This window comes from Condylura cristata, unplaced genomic scaffold (genome assembly GCF_000260355.1).
Source record: "Condylura cristata isolate star-nosed mole 26May11 unplaced genomic scaffold, ConCri1.0 scaffold00003, whole genome shotgun sequence".
Classification (NCBI taxonomy): domain Eukaryota; kingdom Metazoa; phylum Chordata; class Mammalia; order Eulipotyphla; family Talpidae; genus Condylura; species Condylura cristata.
In genome coordinates this window covers 39,646,875-39,661,255 of record NW_004567104.1, presented here as the reverse complement: position 1 = coordinate 39,661,255, position 14,381 = coordinate 39,646,875, and the positions used below count along the sequence as shown (strand labels likewise).

At 41.2% G+C, this 14,381-nt stretch overlaps 1 protein-coding gene across 2 annotated transcripts in view; it reads left to right on the top strand.

Moving 5' to 3' along the window:
• BOC (BOC cell adhesion associated, oncogene regulated) overlaps positions 1–14,381 on the top strand; it is a 67,779-nt gene that overhangs the window by 25,240 nt on the left and 28,158 nt on the right. For both annotated transcript variants that reach the window (XM_004675215.2, XM_012733906.1), the window contains exons 2-3: positions 10,550–10,719; positions 11,372–11,650. In XM_004675215.2, the coding sequence (XP_004675272.1) occupies positions 10,623–10,719; positions 11,372–11,650 (376 nt within the window). In that variant the 5' untranslated portion in view covers positions 10,550–10,622. The remainder of the gene's footprint in view (positions 1–10,549; positions 10,720–11,371; positions 11,651–14,381) is intronic.

Below are 14,381 nucleotides of genomic sequence, written 5' to 3'. Positions count from 1 at the left end.
TTTGGTTTTGTGCAACAAGAACTTTATCTCGTCTGTCGCAGATTGGCTGCCTTCTTCCGTCTCCCAGCTGTGCACTCTGAAACATGTGACATGGGGTCACTGGGACTGGAGAGGGAGAAGGGGAAACAGTTCTCTAGCTTTTAACTGCCTTGGCCCAGAGGTGACCTGACATGTCCCCTTACACTTCATTGGCCAACACTAGTCACATGGCCCCAAGCCAGCTGCAGAGACTGGGAATGGAGGAGCTGATAGGTGTTTGCTCAGGGAAAGCTCTAATTTTTCTTTATATTCCTTAGGACTGAATTCATCTTCTAGTGTCATGCATACTGTCTGATGGTGTGGTAGAGTACCACAATATTTTTTCTTTCCCATGATAATAGTTTGAAAATTTCCCCAGTCTTATAGAGAAATAATTGGCATATGTCACAGTATATTAAGTTTCAGACATCGAAAGCATGATGGTCTGATTTACATGTATAGTGAAATGATTACTCTTTATATTCATCTCATATGTATATAAAAAGAAAGGAGGGTAAAAAGAAAGTCTCCTTGTGATGAGAACTATTTAAGACTTACTGTTTAACAACTTTCCTGTATACCATACTGCAGTGCCAGCTATATGTGTACATTAGATGCCTTGTACTTATTTCTCCTATAACTGGAAGTTTGTACATTTTTATCACTTTCTCCAATTCTCCCTCTGCTCCCAGCCCCGCCCCACCCTCTGGTAACCACAAGTCTGATATCTTTTTTCTGTGAGTTTTTCTTTTTATTCCACATATACATAAGGTCAATATCTTTGTCTGCCTGACTTATTTCATTTAGCATAATGCATTCAAGATTCATCAATATTGTTGCAAACTGGGATTTCCTTATTTTTTTAATGGCTGAATAATATTGAAATGTGTATGTGTGTGTGTAGATATGCACCATGACTTATTTATTCATTCATCCATTGATAGACACTTAGGTTGTTTCTATATCTTCACTATTATAAATAAGACTGCTGTGAACTTGAGCATGTAAATATCTTTTCCAGTTAGTGTTTTCATTTCCTTTGGATATATTCCCAGAAGTGTAATTGCTGGATCATATGGTCATACTGTTTTTAATTTTCTGAGGGTGTTCTATACTGTATCCCATAGTGACTTTACCAATTTGCAGTCCCACCCTTTTCTTAACATCCACACCAGCATTTCCCTTGTATTTCTGATTATGACCATTTTAACAGATATTAGTTGTTATTCCATTGTAGTTTTAATTTACATTTTCTGATTGACTAGTGCTGAACATCTTTTCATGTATGTTCATGTTGGCCTTTTGTCTTTTTGTCTTCTTTGGAGAAGTATCTACTAGGTCCTTTGCCCATTTTAATTAGGTTATTTGTTGTGCTATGGGGTTGTATGATTTCCACATGCATTTATAATATAAATTCCTTATTAGACAATATGACTTACAAATATTTTTTGCCCATTCTGTAGATTTCTATTTTTACTTTGTTAGTGTGTTCTTTGTGGTTCAGAAGAATTTTAGCTTGATGTAGTCCCACTTGTTTACTTTTAGTTTTCATTGCATGTACTTTATCATAGCCACAAACCCATGGCCAAAAACACTTATTCCTATAATTTCTTCTAGGAGTTTCATGGCTTCAAATTTTACATTTAAGTTTTTAAGCCTATCAAATTAATTTCTGTGAGTGTTAAGAGATGTGGGTTCCAGGCTCATTCTTTCATATGTGAATATCCAATTTTCCCAGCACCCTATATGAAGAAACCATCTTTTCTCCAATGAATATTCTTGACTTCCTTGTTATTATTTATTTCTGGACTTTCAATCCTATTTCACTGCTCCATTTCTCTGTTTGAATGCCAGTACCATATGTTTTGATGACTATAGCTTAAAACCAGGAAATGTGAAGCCTCCTATTTGGTTCTTTTTTCACAGGACTCATCTTTTTTTAGCTATTTGGGGGTTTTGCAGTTCCTTATAGATTTTAGGAGTATTTTAACTTTTTTTGTAAAAATATGCCTTTTGTGTCTTGATAGGGATTGCATTGGCTCTATAGGTTTTTTTTTATAGTATAAGCATTTTAATAATACTAATCATCTAATCTAGGAACAGGAAATATCTTTCCATTTGTCATCTTCAACTTCTTTCATCAGTGTCTTTTATTTAGTTTTCAGAGTAGAAGTCTTTCACACCTTTAGGGCAAATTTTTCATAAAAATCTTATTTTTCATGATATCATATGTGGGATTAATTTATTACTCTTTTAGAAAATTATTAGTGTTTAGAAACTGACTTTGCATGTTGATTTTGTATCTTGTAGCTTTATTGAATTCATTAATTAGATCTAACAGTTTTTTTTATCGAGTCCTTCGGATTTTCTATTTTTCTCAGTTTTATGTCAAATAGGAATGGTAAGAGGGAGCACTCTTATTTCTGATTTTAGAGGAAAAGCTTTCAACTTTTCACCATTGAGTATGATGTTGTGGACTTCTAACATGACCTTTATTATTTTGAGATACATTCTTCCTATGTCTATATTTGTTGACTTCTTTTGTTTTTTAAAGATTTATTTATTCGTGCATACAGAACTGGGGTACAGGCCAGAGGCTCAGGGCGGTGAGAGGCCTCCCCAGAGACAGAGTTGGGAGCAGAACAGGCAGATCAAAGAAGTACACTGCTGAGGGGAGCAGCGGGCGGGTCAGGAGAGGTCTGCCACGCCATGTGGTCACCTCCTGGGCAGGCGGGAATCGAACTCATGCAGAAGCGGCTTTAGATTCTCAGTGCTGTGCTTTAACCCGTTGCGCCACCAGGGAGGGCCTGTTAAGACTTTTTATCATGAATGCATGTTGAATTTTGTCAATGCTTTTTCCAAGTCTATTAAGATGACCATATGATTTTTTTTATTAATATGATTACATTGATTTGTTTATATTAAACCATCATTGCATCTTAGGGATCAGTCCCACTTTTCATGGTGAGTGATGCTTTGAATGTACCCTTGAACTTATTTTGCTAGTACTTATTTTGAGAATATTTGCACCTATATTCATCAGGGATATTGTTCTGTAGTTTTTTTGTTTTTATGATAGTGTTCTTTTTCTGGTTTTCATATCAAATTAATGCTAGCCTTGTTGGGCAAGTTTTAGGATGTTCCCTCTTCTTCAGATTTGTCAGTTTCAGAAGGATATATGTTAATTAAATGTTTAGTAAAATCTACTCAGGAAACCATCTTGACCTGGGCTTTTCTTCTTTGGAAGATTTTTGATTACTGATTCAATCTCCTTATTCCTTAATTGGCCTATTTAGATTTTCTTACTAATTCAATCTTGGTAAGTTTTATATTTCTTGGAATTTTCTCATTTCTTCTAGATTGTGTAGTCAGTTGTTGCAGTTATCGTTGTTCATGATGGCCTCTTATGAACCCTGAACTTCTCTTGTATCAGTTGTAATGTCTTTTTCACTTATAATTTTGTTGACATGTGTCCTTTCTCTCTTGTCCTTAATCTAGCTGAATTTGTTAATTTAGTTTATCTTTTTTTTTTAATAGAATGCATTTTTTTTTTTAAGATTTATTTGTGCATACAGAACTGGGGTTCAGGCCAGAGGCTTAGGAGCGGCAAAAGGCTTCACTATAGACAGAGTGGGGAGCAGAACAGGCAGATCAAAGAAGTACACTGCTGAGGGGAGCAGCGGGCAGGTCAGGAGAGGTCTGCCACGCCATGTGGTCACCTCCGGGGCAGGCAGGAATCAAACTCATGCGGAAGTGGCTTAAGATTCTCAGTGCTGTGCTTTAACCAACTGTGCCACCAGGGAGAGCTTAATTTAGTTTCTTTTAAAGAACTAACTTTATTTTTGGTTAATCTTTTCTATTGTCTTTCTGTTCTCCATTTATTCCTCTTCTAATCATCACTTTGGGCTCAATTTCTTCTCTCTTAATTCCTTAAGGCATAGAATGAGTTTTATTTGGGATCTTTTCTGCTTCTTAATGTGGGCATCTGTTGCTAAGAACTTCTCTCTTTGAGCTGCTACAGCTACATCCTGTAAGATTGGTGTTGTTTCCACTTTCATTTACCTCAAGAAACTTTATTTCCTCTTTAATATCTTTGATTCATTGTTTGTTCAGGAGAGTGTTGTTTTATTACCCATGTGTTCTTGAGCTTTCTAGTATTCCTCTTGTTATTGATTCTAGTTTCATACCATTGTGGCCAGAAAAGATACTTGGTATGAATTCAGTCTTCTTGAATCTGCTGATTTTCTATGCTTTGTGGTCTAAACATATGGTTTATCTTATAAAATGAAGAAGAATGTGTATTTTCCTCCTGTTGGATAAAATGTCCTAAACATGTGTTAGGTCTCTTGATGTGTAGTATTGTTCAGATCTGTTTCCTTATTTATTCTGCTTGATGATTTATCCCTTGTCAAGACACATCACTTTTAAATAAAATATTCACACACAAAATCTGGATAGGGAATAAATTAGAAATATATTTAAAGACTGGCTAGAGTGTCGTTCATACTTAAAAATATCAAGACAGTGTTGTTCTCTCCTTCTTGATATCAGAATGATCTGAGTAGATATTCCAGATATTGATCTAGAACTGTGCTGCCCAATGTAACCACAAACCCTATATAGCTATTTAAATTAAAATTCAAAAACAGAATTAAAATAAATTAAAACTCAATTCAAATATTTAGTCATAGTAGCCATATTTCATACTTGTTAGCCAAAACTAAGGGACTACCTAACATTTTGGACAGCACAAATTAAAATATTTTCATTACAAAAAATATTTCATCACATGAAATATCTCATCTTTGAAAAGTCTGTCAAAAGAATTTGTTCAAAGAATAGTAAGGAATTTTTCTAGATTAAATATGTAGTTTTTTTTTTTTTTTAAAGGAAAACAACCAGAGAAAAGTTACTGTTAAGGATATTGGCCATAGTAACATTTTTATGTATAAGATTCAAAGAGCTCTAAACATAGTTCTAAGTTTGGATAATTGGATTTCAGAAACAGTTTGCTGGAGACACTTATGTTAGTGGAGGAAGCGCTGGACTAGAAATCTGAAGACCTGTCTTTGTAGCACTGTATCATCCATCTTAATTAGCTGGGAGACACTTGGCAAATTACTTAGCCTCTCTGTGCCTTGCTTTGTTCATTTTATGACTCCATGTGTTTAGATGTTGTTCTAAGCTATTTCAGTTTCTCTGAGGTCCCTCCAAATTTAAAATGTTTCCCTTTAATTAGGTCTTGAGTAGAAGTAAAACTAAGTAAAAAACTATTCTTTTTAGAATTCCTTCTAGATCTATCTAAATTCACACATTCAGCCCTACAGAATTAAATTCTTGTTTCCCTTAATGTTATTCCTCCACATAGGAGTAGCACAGGAGTACTGCACTTAACGCAAAGAGTTAATCCAGTTCTCTCTCATGTACACTCCATTTTGCATCACTTTCTAGGAATAAAAACCTCTCTCTTCCTTCAAAGACAACTGAGAAAAGAAAATTGTACTCTACAAAATCGTAAACATGAAAAAAAAGATATCTTTTTGTGTGGAGCTAGCCCCTCTCAATCAATAGGACAAAAGACTTTTGATAACTCTCGAATTTAACCGCTAGAAGGTTCTTGCCAAATCATCACACTTTTTCCTCTTTAGCTCATCTTTGCACTGGCCATAGACCATCTAAAGGGTGTGCTTTCTGTTTCAAGGTCCATCCTTGGTGTGAGAGCTGCTTGGCCTGGGTGACCGACCAAGGGCTGAGATGTGGCCTTCAGTGCCACAGTCTCACTCCGACCAGTCAACCCTACTAGGAGATGGTGGGGCTGGGCTCCTGCCAATGATAAACTTAGTTATTTGTAATTTCTCAAAAAATAAATACTGGGAGGATATAACTTCTCATGCCTGGTTTCAACTGCAGAAGCATATTCTGTTGTTTTTGGAAAGTTTCAAAAATGTTTTATTTAGTGGGGAGTATGTATGTCAGCACTTGAACTTTCAGACACATTTTCTGTTTTTCGTTTCTGTTTTGAAACAGGCCTTCAAATAGTAAGTACCTAGGCTTCGATGAGTTCATAATAGGAACTTATTTGCTTTTCTTTCTGCTTTTGATTTTTAAAAAATTTCTACTCTTTCTGAGAAAATGCATAGAATTTAAGAAGGACCTAGACATACTTTTCATCGCTAAGAAAAATAGCAGGCCTTACTGTTGCCTTTGCTCAACGTGAGACTGTACTTTGTTGTTTTCATAGTACACATTAGGCTGCAATCATATACTCCAATTAAACCTGCTTGCCTTTTTTTATCATTAAAATAAAGTCCTCAGAAATCTATATTTCTAGAACTTTCTCTAGGCCAACCTCACTAGATAATTGGCCCAGAATAATTCACTGGGTTCCCTAGATAAGAAGCACATATCTGCAGCTGTCTCACCCATATTTTTGCTGCAATTCTGCTTTTATGTAACTGAGACCCACATGTCCTGCTTTGAAGGTCATTAAGTGCTACCTCCCCACAACTCTGTCGTGGGGAATCATGAGTTTCTTTCTTCCTTTCTGGATACCTGGTTTCTTTCTCTCCTCCTTCCCAAGCTATATTCATTCTTCTTGTTGATTTTAAAAAACAGGATGGTGACTGGCATCAGTCATGGGGTCTGTTTCCATTTGGAACCTTCTGAATTACCGAAGGTGCAGAAGTAACGAATTGGTTGGCTGGTCCTCATTAAGCAGGAGGGGGTCTGGGCTGAATTTCCTCAGTAAAACCTTTGCACACTTTACAACCCAAACACCTCTGTAGCCACTTTGTGTTCAGATAGGAAACAGCTCTCCTGTCCCTCTCTGCTTGTCTTCTTTATTGCTCTGTACCCAGTTTCTGCCTCCCTAACCCTTTCCTCCCCCTCCCTTCCTTCATTGGGCCAAGGAAGGAACAGGTGTCAGCAATCTCAAAGAGCTGGAAACTGAATCATGCATTGAAAAAGCACATTCCCTAAGCTTCTATAATTAGGAATATATGCAGTATTCTATACAAATGTTGTTTCATTGAAAAAAAATTAGAGGATTAAAACAGATGTCTGGAAAATGAAAAGACCACCCCAAAAGTTTGTCCTTTGGGATTGGTTTGTAACTATGTTAATGAATTTTTCTCTAGAAATCACTGTTAAAATTCCGTACTGTTCTAGATTACACGTATTCCAACCCTATTAAACACCCACTGGGTGCAAAGTGCTGAGAGGGAAAAATGTAAAAAGGCTATTATTGTGGTTGAAAGAGAAGCTTTGGAATCAGCCCAACCTGGATTTCATTCCAGACCTACAGTATGCAACCTTGGACAAGTTACTGAACCTCTGGAAGTAAATTTCCTCACCTGTAAATGGGATAATAGCCCCCACCTTTGAGGGTTTTTAATGAAGATGAAAAGACCTCGTGCCAAGGTACCTGCAGTAGTTGCAGGCACAACCACCTCTCATCACTGCCCTGCCAGCCACATTCACATCATTTGCAGCTTTCCTTAATTTCACTTTGCTATATTGTGAACCTTTGATTTACTAGATTTTCTGAAAAAGAGCAAATATTCACTGTCTCCACAAATAGGAAGGTGTTCTAACTTGTAGAAAAGAATTTGGAAAAGCTTCTTTTAAAATTTTATTTCAAACCACTTTAGGAAAAAAATAGCTTGTCCTTTCAAGTGAGTTCTACCAAACCTTCAAAAATGAACTAGTGTCTAGCCTACAAAACTCTCAAAAAAAATTGAGAAGGAAAACTACCAAATATATTTACAAGGCCAACATTAAACTAATATCAAAACCAAGCAAAAACAATACACAAAAAATGAAACTGCAGACCAGTCTCTCCTAATGAACACAGATACAAAAATCCTCAGTAAAATCCTAGCAAGCCAAGTACAATGATGCATCAGAAGGATTATACACCATGACCAAGTGGAATTTGTTCCAGAGACACAAGGATGGTTCAACATCCAAAAATCAATTAATGTATTTCACCACATCAACATAAAGAAAAATAACAACCATATGGTCATATTAGTAGATGCTGAGAAAGCATCTGATATAGTCCAACATCCACTTATGATGAAGGCCCTTGAAAAACTTGGGATATAAGGGACATATCTTAATATATTAAAAGCCATATATGATAAACCCACAGCTAACATCATTCTTAATGGTGAAAAACTGAAAGCCTTCCCATTAAGATCTGCAATAAGACAAGATACCTACTTTTGCCACTGCTTTTCAATATAGTACTGGAAGTTCTAGCCAGGGCAATTAGGCAAGAGAAAGACATTAAAGGGACCCAAATAGGAAAAGTAGTGAAACTAATATGTAGATGATATAATAATATTAATATAGAGAATCCTTTAAAAAGCCACAGAAAAACTAATTAAAATAAACCATGTTAGTAAAGTAACAGGTTACACAATCAATACACAGAAACCAGTAGCCTTCCTATAGAAAAACAGTCTCAAGAGGAAGAAATTAAGAAACCATCCCATTTATAATTGTGCCCAAAATATTAAATACCTGGGAATAAACATAAGAAAGGAGGTTTATTTTCTTGTAGAAACTACAAGAAAACTACAAAATGCTGTTAAAAGAAATAGAAATGGAAAGATATGTCCTGTCCTGTTCATGGATTAGATTAATTAACATTGCAAAAATGGTCATCCTACCAAAAGCAGTTTATAGATTCAGTGCAACTCCAATAAAAATCTCAATGATATTCTTCAAAGTAGTAGAATAAATATTGAAATTCAGATGGAATCACAAAAAGCCCAGATTAGTGAAAGTTCTTCTGATTAAAAGGGATAAGGATGGAGACATTATGCACCCAGACTTTAAGCAACACTACAAAGTCATTATAATAAAAGCAGCATGGTATGGGGACAGAAAGACATACAGACCAATGGAATTGAATTGGAAACCCAGAAATAACATCACTCTCTCCTGGAAAACACTCTGAACCTCATTGTGGGGCCGGAGTCCTATCTGGTCTGGAGGGATGTTTGTCAGCAGAAAGAGCCTGGCATTCTTGACACCCTCCATAGTCAAGTGGATAGCTGAGGCCACAGGGACAGAGAAGGGAACATTTAGGCAAATGTCAAGCATGTGCCAGCATAGAGCAACAGCCTTGTACCCCACCCTTAAACACCCCAGGTCAGGAGAGCTGAGATCGACAGGTGGAAGATGGGCTCTTATAGGCAAGGCAATAGCTGAGTAGCGTAAACTGCTCCTGATTTCTCAGTGAGGAATGTAACTCTTACAGAGCCGGTGGTTAGATAAACTGGTCCAGAAGAACTCACATTTCACTATTGATACTGCTGTATATGCACAATTCAAGAAGGTGTATCCCTGGTCCAGCTCATTTGCCAGCTACCTTCAGCATTATCCAAAGATCATTCTCATGTCTCCTTGCCTTGTAAAAAACATTGATGCACCTGGTATTCTTAGTGGACTAGTATAGCAGTGGAAAACATAGAAGCATAATCATGGTTTCAAAGGCTGTGACAGTGGTGTGTGTTAAAATGTATACTTGCCTCCATGTGGTTTTGATGAATGTTTTTAGGGCCACCACTTCAGGATAGCATGTGGAAATAATGCAATGCAAGGGGAAGAGTGAAGTTCCTGGCAAACAGGAAGGTGACGGAGATGAGAGACAACACCAGTAGCTGTCATACAATGCAGTCTAGAACCCCTGAATAATGATGTTCTGGGGTGGAGGTGCAACCCAGGCAATAAGCAAGAATATAGGTGATATAGAAGTGGAGAACAGTTCCAACACCAGGCACAGAGAGACACGTGGAAGCCAGTGAATGATGTAGAAATAAGACACGCGCGTAAGGAGGTGGGAGGCCACGGCCAGTGTGTGCCTTTGGTCTGTGGGTGCTTCAGGCATAGAGGCTGTGGACAAGCTGAGAGGGTATCTTGGTGCAGGATGCAGAGAACTCACAGGGATGTAGTCATAGAGCAGGGGTGAGTCAAATGGACCTTTCATGAGTTTCTGCATCTTTAGGATTTGTGATCTAGTGACACCCTGAGTGGGGGTTTAGCATGCTGTACATGCATGAGAGCCCTCCACAAATCCATTCTGGCAGCATGGTGTGCTGTGGGGCCATGAGCAGCTGGCACTCTGGAAGCAAGTAGCAATGACAAGTTCATTCTTCCAACATCCATGCTAGCTGTTCACTGCCCGAACCTGGGTGCTGGCTACAGCCTTGGCCTGCCTATCCAGGGCCCCCCTCCTTGTCAATGCATTGGGCAGGGCTCTAGCACTCTTACCTAGTCCAAGCCACCTTCTAGCTCAAAGGGACGACTTGCCTACTCAGTTGCCTTGTAAGAAGTCATGTAAAAGCTGCTTGTACATGAGGAACATCATGGGTGTGATCTTTGGTCTTCCAGCTACACAGGCAGGTCCCTAATTGAATATCACCTGCATAAGTGACCACAGAGGGGGCGACAGTCAGCCCTGAGCATTCCACCTGGGACCCCCAGGCATTCTCACCATGGCCGTTTCTCTTTCTCACCACAGAGTTGCAGGGAATTTCCATATCACTCTAAGTGACTTCGGTGGCCTATGGGACTTTGGGCCCCCTGTGACAACCATGCTGTGTGGGAAAATGGCACCTGGGAGAGGAAAGAGGCCTCAGGTGACACTTGCCTGCCTCCTCTTAGCCACAACAGGCTGCTTTGCTAACTTAGGTGAGTGTTGTCCTTCCCTCTCTGCCTCACCCCTCTTGGAAGATCGCTTTAGCCCTAAGGTCAAATGGAAGCATTAGCATTTTACAGTACTGATTTGAAAGAGCACTTCATTCCCACTGGCCTCCAGGGGCCTGCTCAATAGCATAAGATGAGAAATGATCTCTACAGTGTTATTGGCTATAGTTTTAGATTTTCAACATTTCAAATATAAGCCAGAGGGAGGGGGAGGAGCACAGAGAAGTGATAACTACCTTTTGGGGAGCATTTTCTATATGAGATTGTGGCGAGCAGTTTGCATGATTATTTGTAAGCTTCATAACAGCCCTGTGAGACAAGTATCATTGGCTTCATTTTGCAGATAAGAGCCACGACTCAAAAGGCTGAAGTCACATGGCTCAGAACAGAGGCTCTGGCTTTCATGTCCAAGTGTGTCTGGCTCCCCAAGCTGAGCTCGTGCCTCTGCACCACACTGCCACACCAACCCCATGCTACTTTTCAGGAATGAGGGCAGGTTGAGAACGGGCCCGGGGACAGTAGATTAGCTCCTCAGGGTTGCCCAGCTGACAGGCTGCCTGGGTGCAATGGTTCTAAAAAGGTCACGTGGTTGGTTTCCTGGGGGTCACGTCATTGATGCATCCCCGTCCTTCTCTAGATGAGGTCCCTCAGGTTACTGTCCAGCCTCCGTCCACTGTCCAGAAGCTCGGCGGCACTGTGATCCTGGGCTGTGTGGTGGAGCCCCCCTGGATGGACACCACCTGGCGCCTCAACGGGAAGGAGCTGAATGGCTCTGCGGAGCCTCTGGGCATCCTCATCACCCGCGGGACCCTCGTCATCACTGCCCTCAACAACCACACGGTGGGCCGGTACCAGTGTGTGGCCCGGATGCCTGCAGGGGCTGTGGCCAGCGTGCCAGCGACGGTGACATTAGCCAGTGAGTACACTCCTCTCCTCTGCGATGGTGCCCTCTCATCCTCTCTCCCATTTTCTCTTGCACCCCCACAATTTACCCCCAGTCATTAGTCTTACTGTAGGAGTGACTTTTAAAGCTGAAGTTTCAAGCCAGAGACTGGTAGCTGCCCCAAAAGTCCCCAGTGGTGTGAACCCCTGGTCTTTGGGAAGCTGCTCTCTGAGCAGGGACAGTGTCTGCCGGGAGTGTCCAGAAAGAGTGAAGGATCAGGGCTTTTGCTGAGGTTGCCTCTGGTCTGTGGGCCCCAGAGCTGGGGCAGCCAGCCCATTCCACAGTGTCCATCTGTGGCTTAGGTGTGTGGGGGCCAGGTGCTCATACCCGCCCCCATTCTCTGTCCTTCCAGTGGGTACATTTATAGGGTTGTGGCAGAGCCTGCCCATCCCACACTCAGCTATCTCCTATCGCTCTGTAAGGGTCCATCGTATTCCAAATGCCAGGAATATAGACAACACAATGACAAACTGATAGAGGGGAAAAAAAGAGGATAGAGGAGGAGATGTGAGAATCGTTTTAATCCCAGGACATGCTGGGAGAAGACTGCGCACTAGTCTGAGATGTAAATAGAGCGTGGGCACCCCGTGGTGCTGTGTCCAGTGCACTTGTGATCCAGTTTCTCCTCGCTGTACATATGGGGAAATGAGACTGACGGATTCAAGTATCCCCAGAAGGCTGCAGATTGGTCCCAGGGCCCACTCTTGAAGGCTGAGCCCACAGCCGGAAGGACTAAGATGCCTCCCCTTTTCTGGAGCAAGAGTGTAGGAGAGCAGCTTATTGAGATGCTGACTCTGGAGGCTAACACTCTAGAGCATGCTCCTCATGGCTCAGAAGTGCCCCCAACAGCCCTGCTTTGCTCCTTTGTTGTTTTCATCCCTATCATGGCTGATGTGGTTCCAGAAGCTTGAGGGTCCTTTTGTACGGGTCTTGCCTAAGATAGCAAACTTCTGAAATTCTCCTCTGTGCAAGTCTGCCTCTGTACTGGGTTGTGTGAGGCAAGAGTCCTGGGAGGAGAGTAGTGGGAGATATGGGGATGTGGACAAGCAGGAGAGAAGGACCCTTGCCTGACGCCTGGAGGGGAAAATGCTTATTGTACAATGTCAGGTGGGACCCTTCAGTCCTGAGCCGACAGGATGACACCTCTAGCAGCAGTCCCCTTTTCTTAGGAAACAGTCAAGCAGTGCTGCTTTGCACTAGAGAAGGGAAGAAGGCAGAGGGGTCCCCAGCCCCTTCCTGGAGGATCAGGCCAAGCCTGCACTACATTTTGTAGGCCCCACACAGTGGGCGCTGCTTTCTTTGTCACATGAGGAGCACCCATTGAATCTGAAGGCTCTGGGGAATAGGCTGTGAGCCTGTGAGGGTGACACGCACAGGGACGTGCTGCGTCCCCCACTCCCCTCCCTCTAGCTGGGCTTGTGGGGTGGGAGGAAGGGCAAGAGAGATCTCACCATAGCAAGTGATCTAGAGGTCAGAGGTCTGAGCTATATTTCTCATTATCATTTGCCTCTCTTCTATTTGTAAGTGAGAATGCAAAATGGCATGACAGAAAATACAGATTGCATAGAAACAATGCTGTGCCCAATCTGCCCACCATCTTCGCACAACCATTATCATTTTGGAATACATGCTTCCTGTTTCTTATCACGCGCATACGTTTAAAATACTTAATGATACTGGTGAAAATGCCATTTCTAACTTTATTTCTCCCACTTGACATTGTAGAATAAGCATTTTCTATTGGTCATATGATGAAAATTTGTTCTTTTTTTTTTGAGTGTAAAATGCATCTGAGGTGCACAGTGCACTCATCCTAAGTAAACAGCCAGCTGCATTGTTCATTTGTATACACCATGCAACCCTGCCGCAGCGGGTTCCTGCATGCCCCATCCTCATCTGTCCCCAGCCTGCCCCCGCCCCAGCATGATCACAATTACTAATGGCTCTGGAACATCCTTGAATGACTGTGCCATAATAGGTTGAACCCTTTTCCTATTGCTGGGCAATTAGTTGGCTTCCAATTATTTATTATTATAAATAGATGTGCCTTTCGGCAACCTCTGAGCCTTCCAAGGATAATGCTGCTCATCTAGGAGGGAGATTTCATCTGCAAATGGTCAGACATGTCTGTGAAGATGCAAGCTACCTTCATACCCATTCATTTGGCTTCATTAGGAACCAGGCTAAACCTTTTATTGTTTGGAGGAAGGGAGAGTTGGAGAGCAGCAGATTTATTCTGGAGCCTTTCTTCTACATCAAGGTGTATCTGCGAGAAGAGAAAATATATAGCCTTTATTAAAAAAAAAAAAAAAATCCTGGCCACTTCTTTCTGTACTGCTCGAAGGACTCTGCAGTTGGCAGTGAGGACAGAGGAAACGGTCTGGCTGCAACCCAGGAGGCACAGTGAGAGAAGAAGGGGCTTGTGCAGAAGCCCAGTGAGTCTTGTTTGAAAGCCAAGAACTATTGGCTTGTCATTTAGACATGAATCAGAAGTGAAATGTTTGGGTCTTACTAGGAGGCCAGAGAAGTGCTGGAAATCAAGAGAGCTGGTTTAAAGGGGGAGGCGGGTTGGGGAGGGAGGCTTGTGTCATGGAGAAAAGGGAGTCAGTGGAGTGTAACTGTAGTCTCCCAAATTTGGAGGAGGTGGTAGGGGGGTGGGGGAAGGGGAGGGCTGGAGAGAGGGGTGCTGTCTTTGGGTTAATGC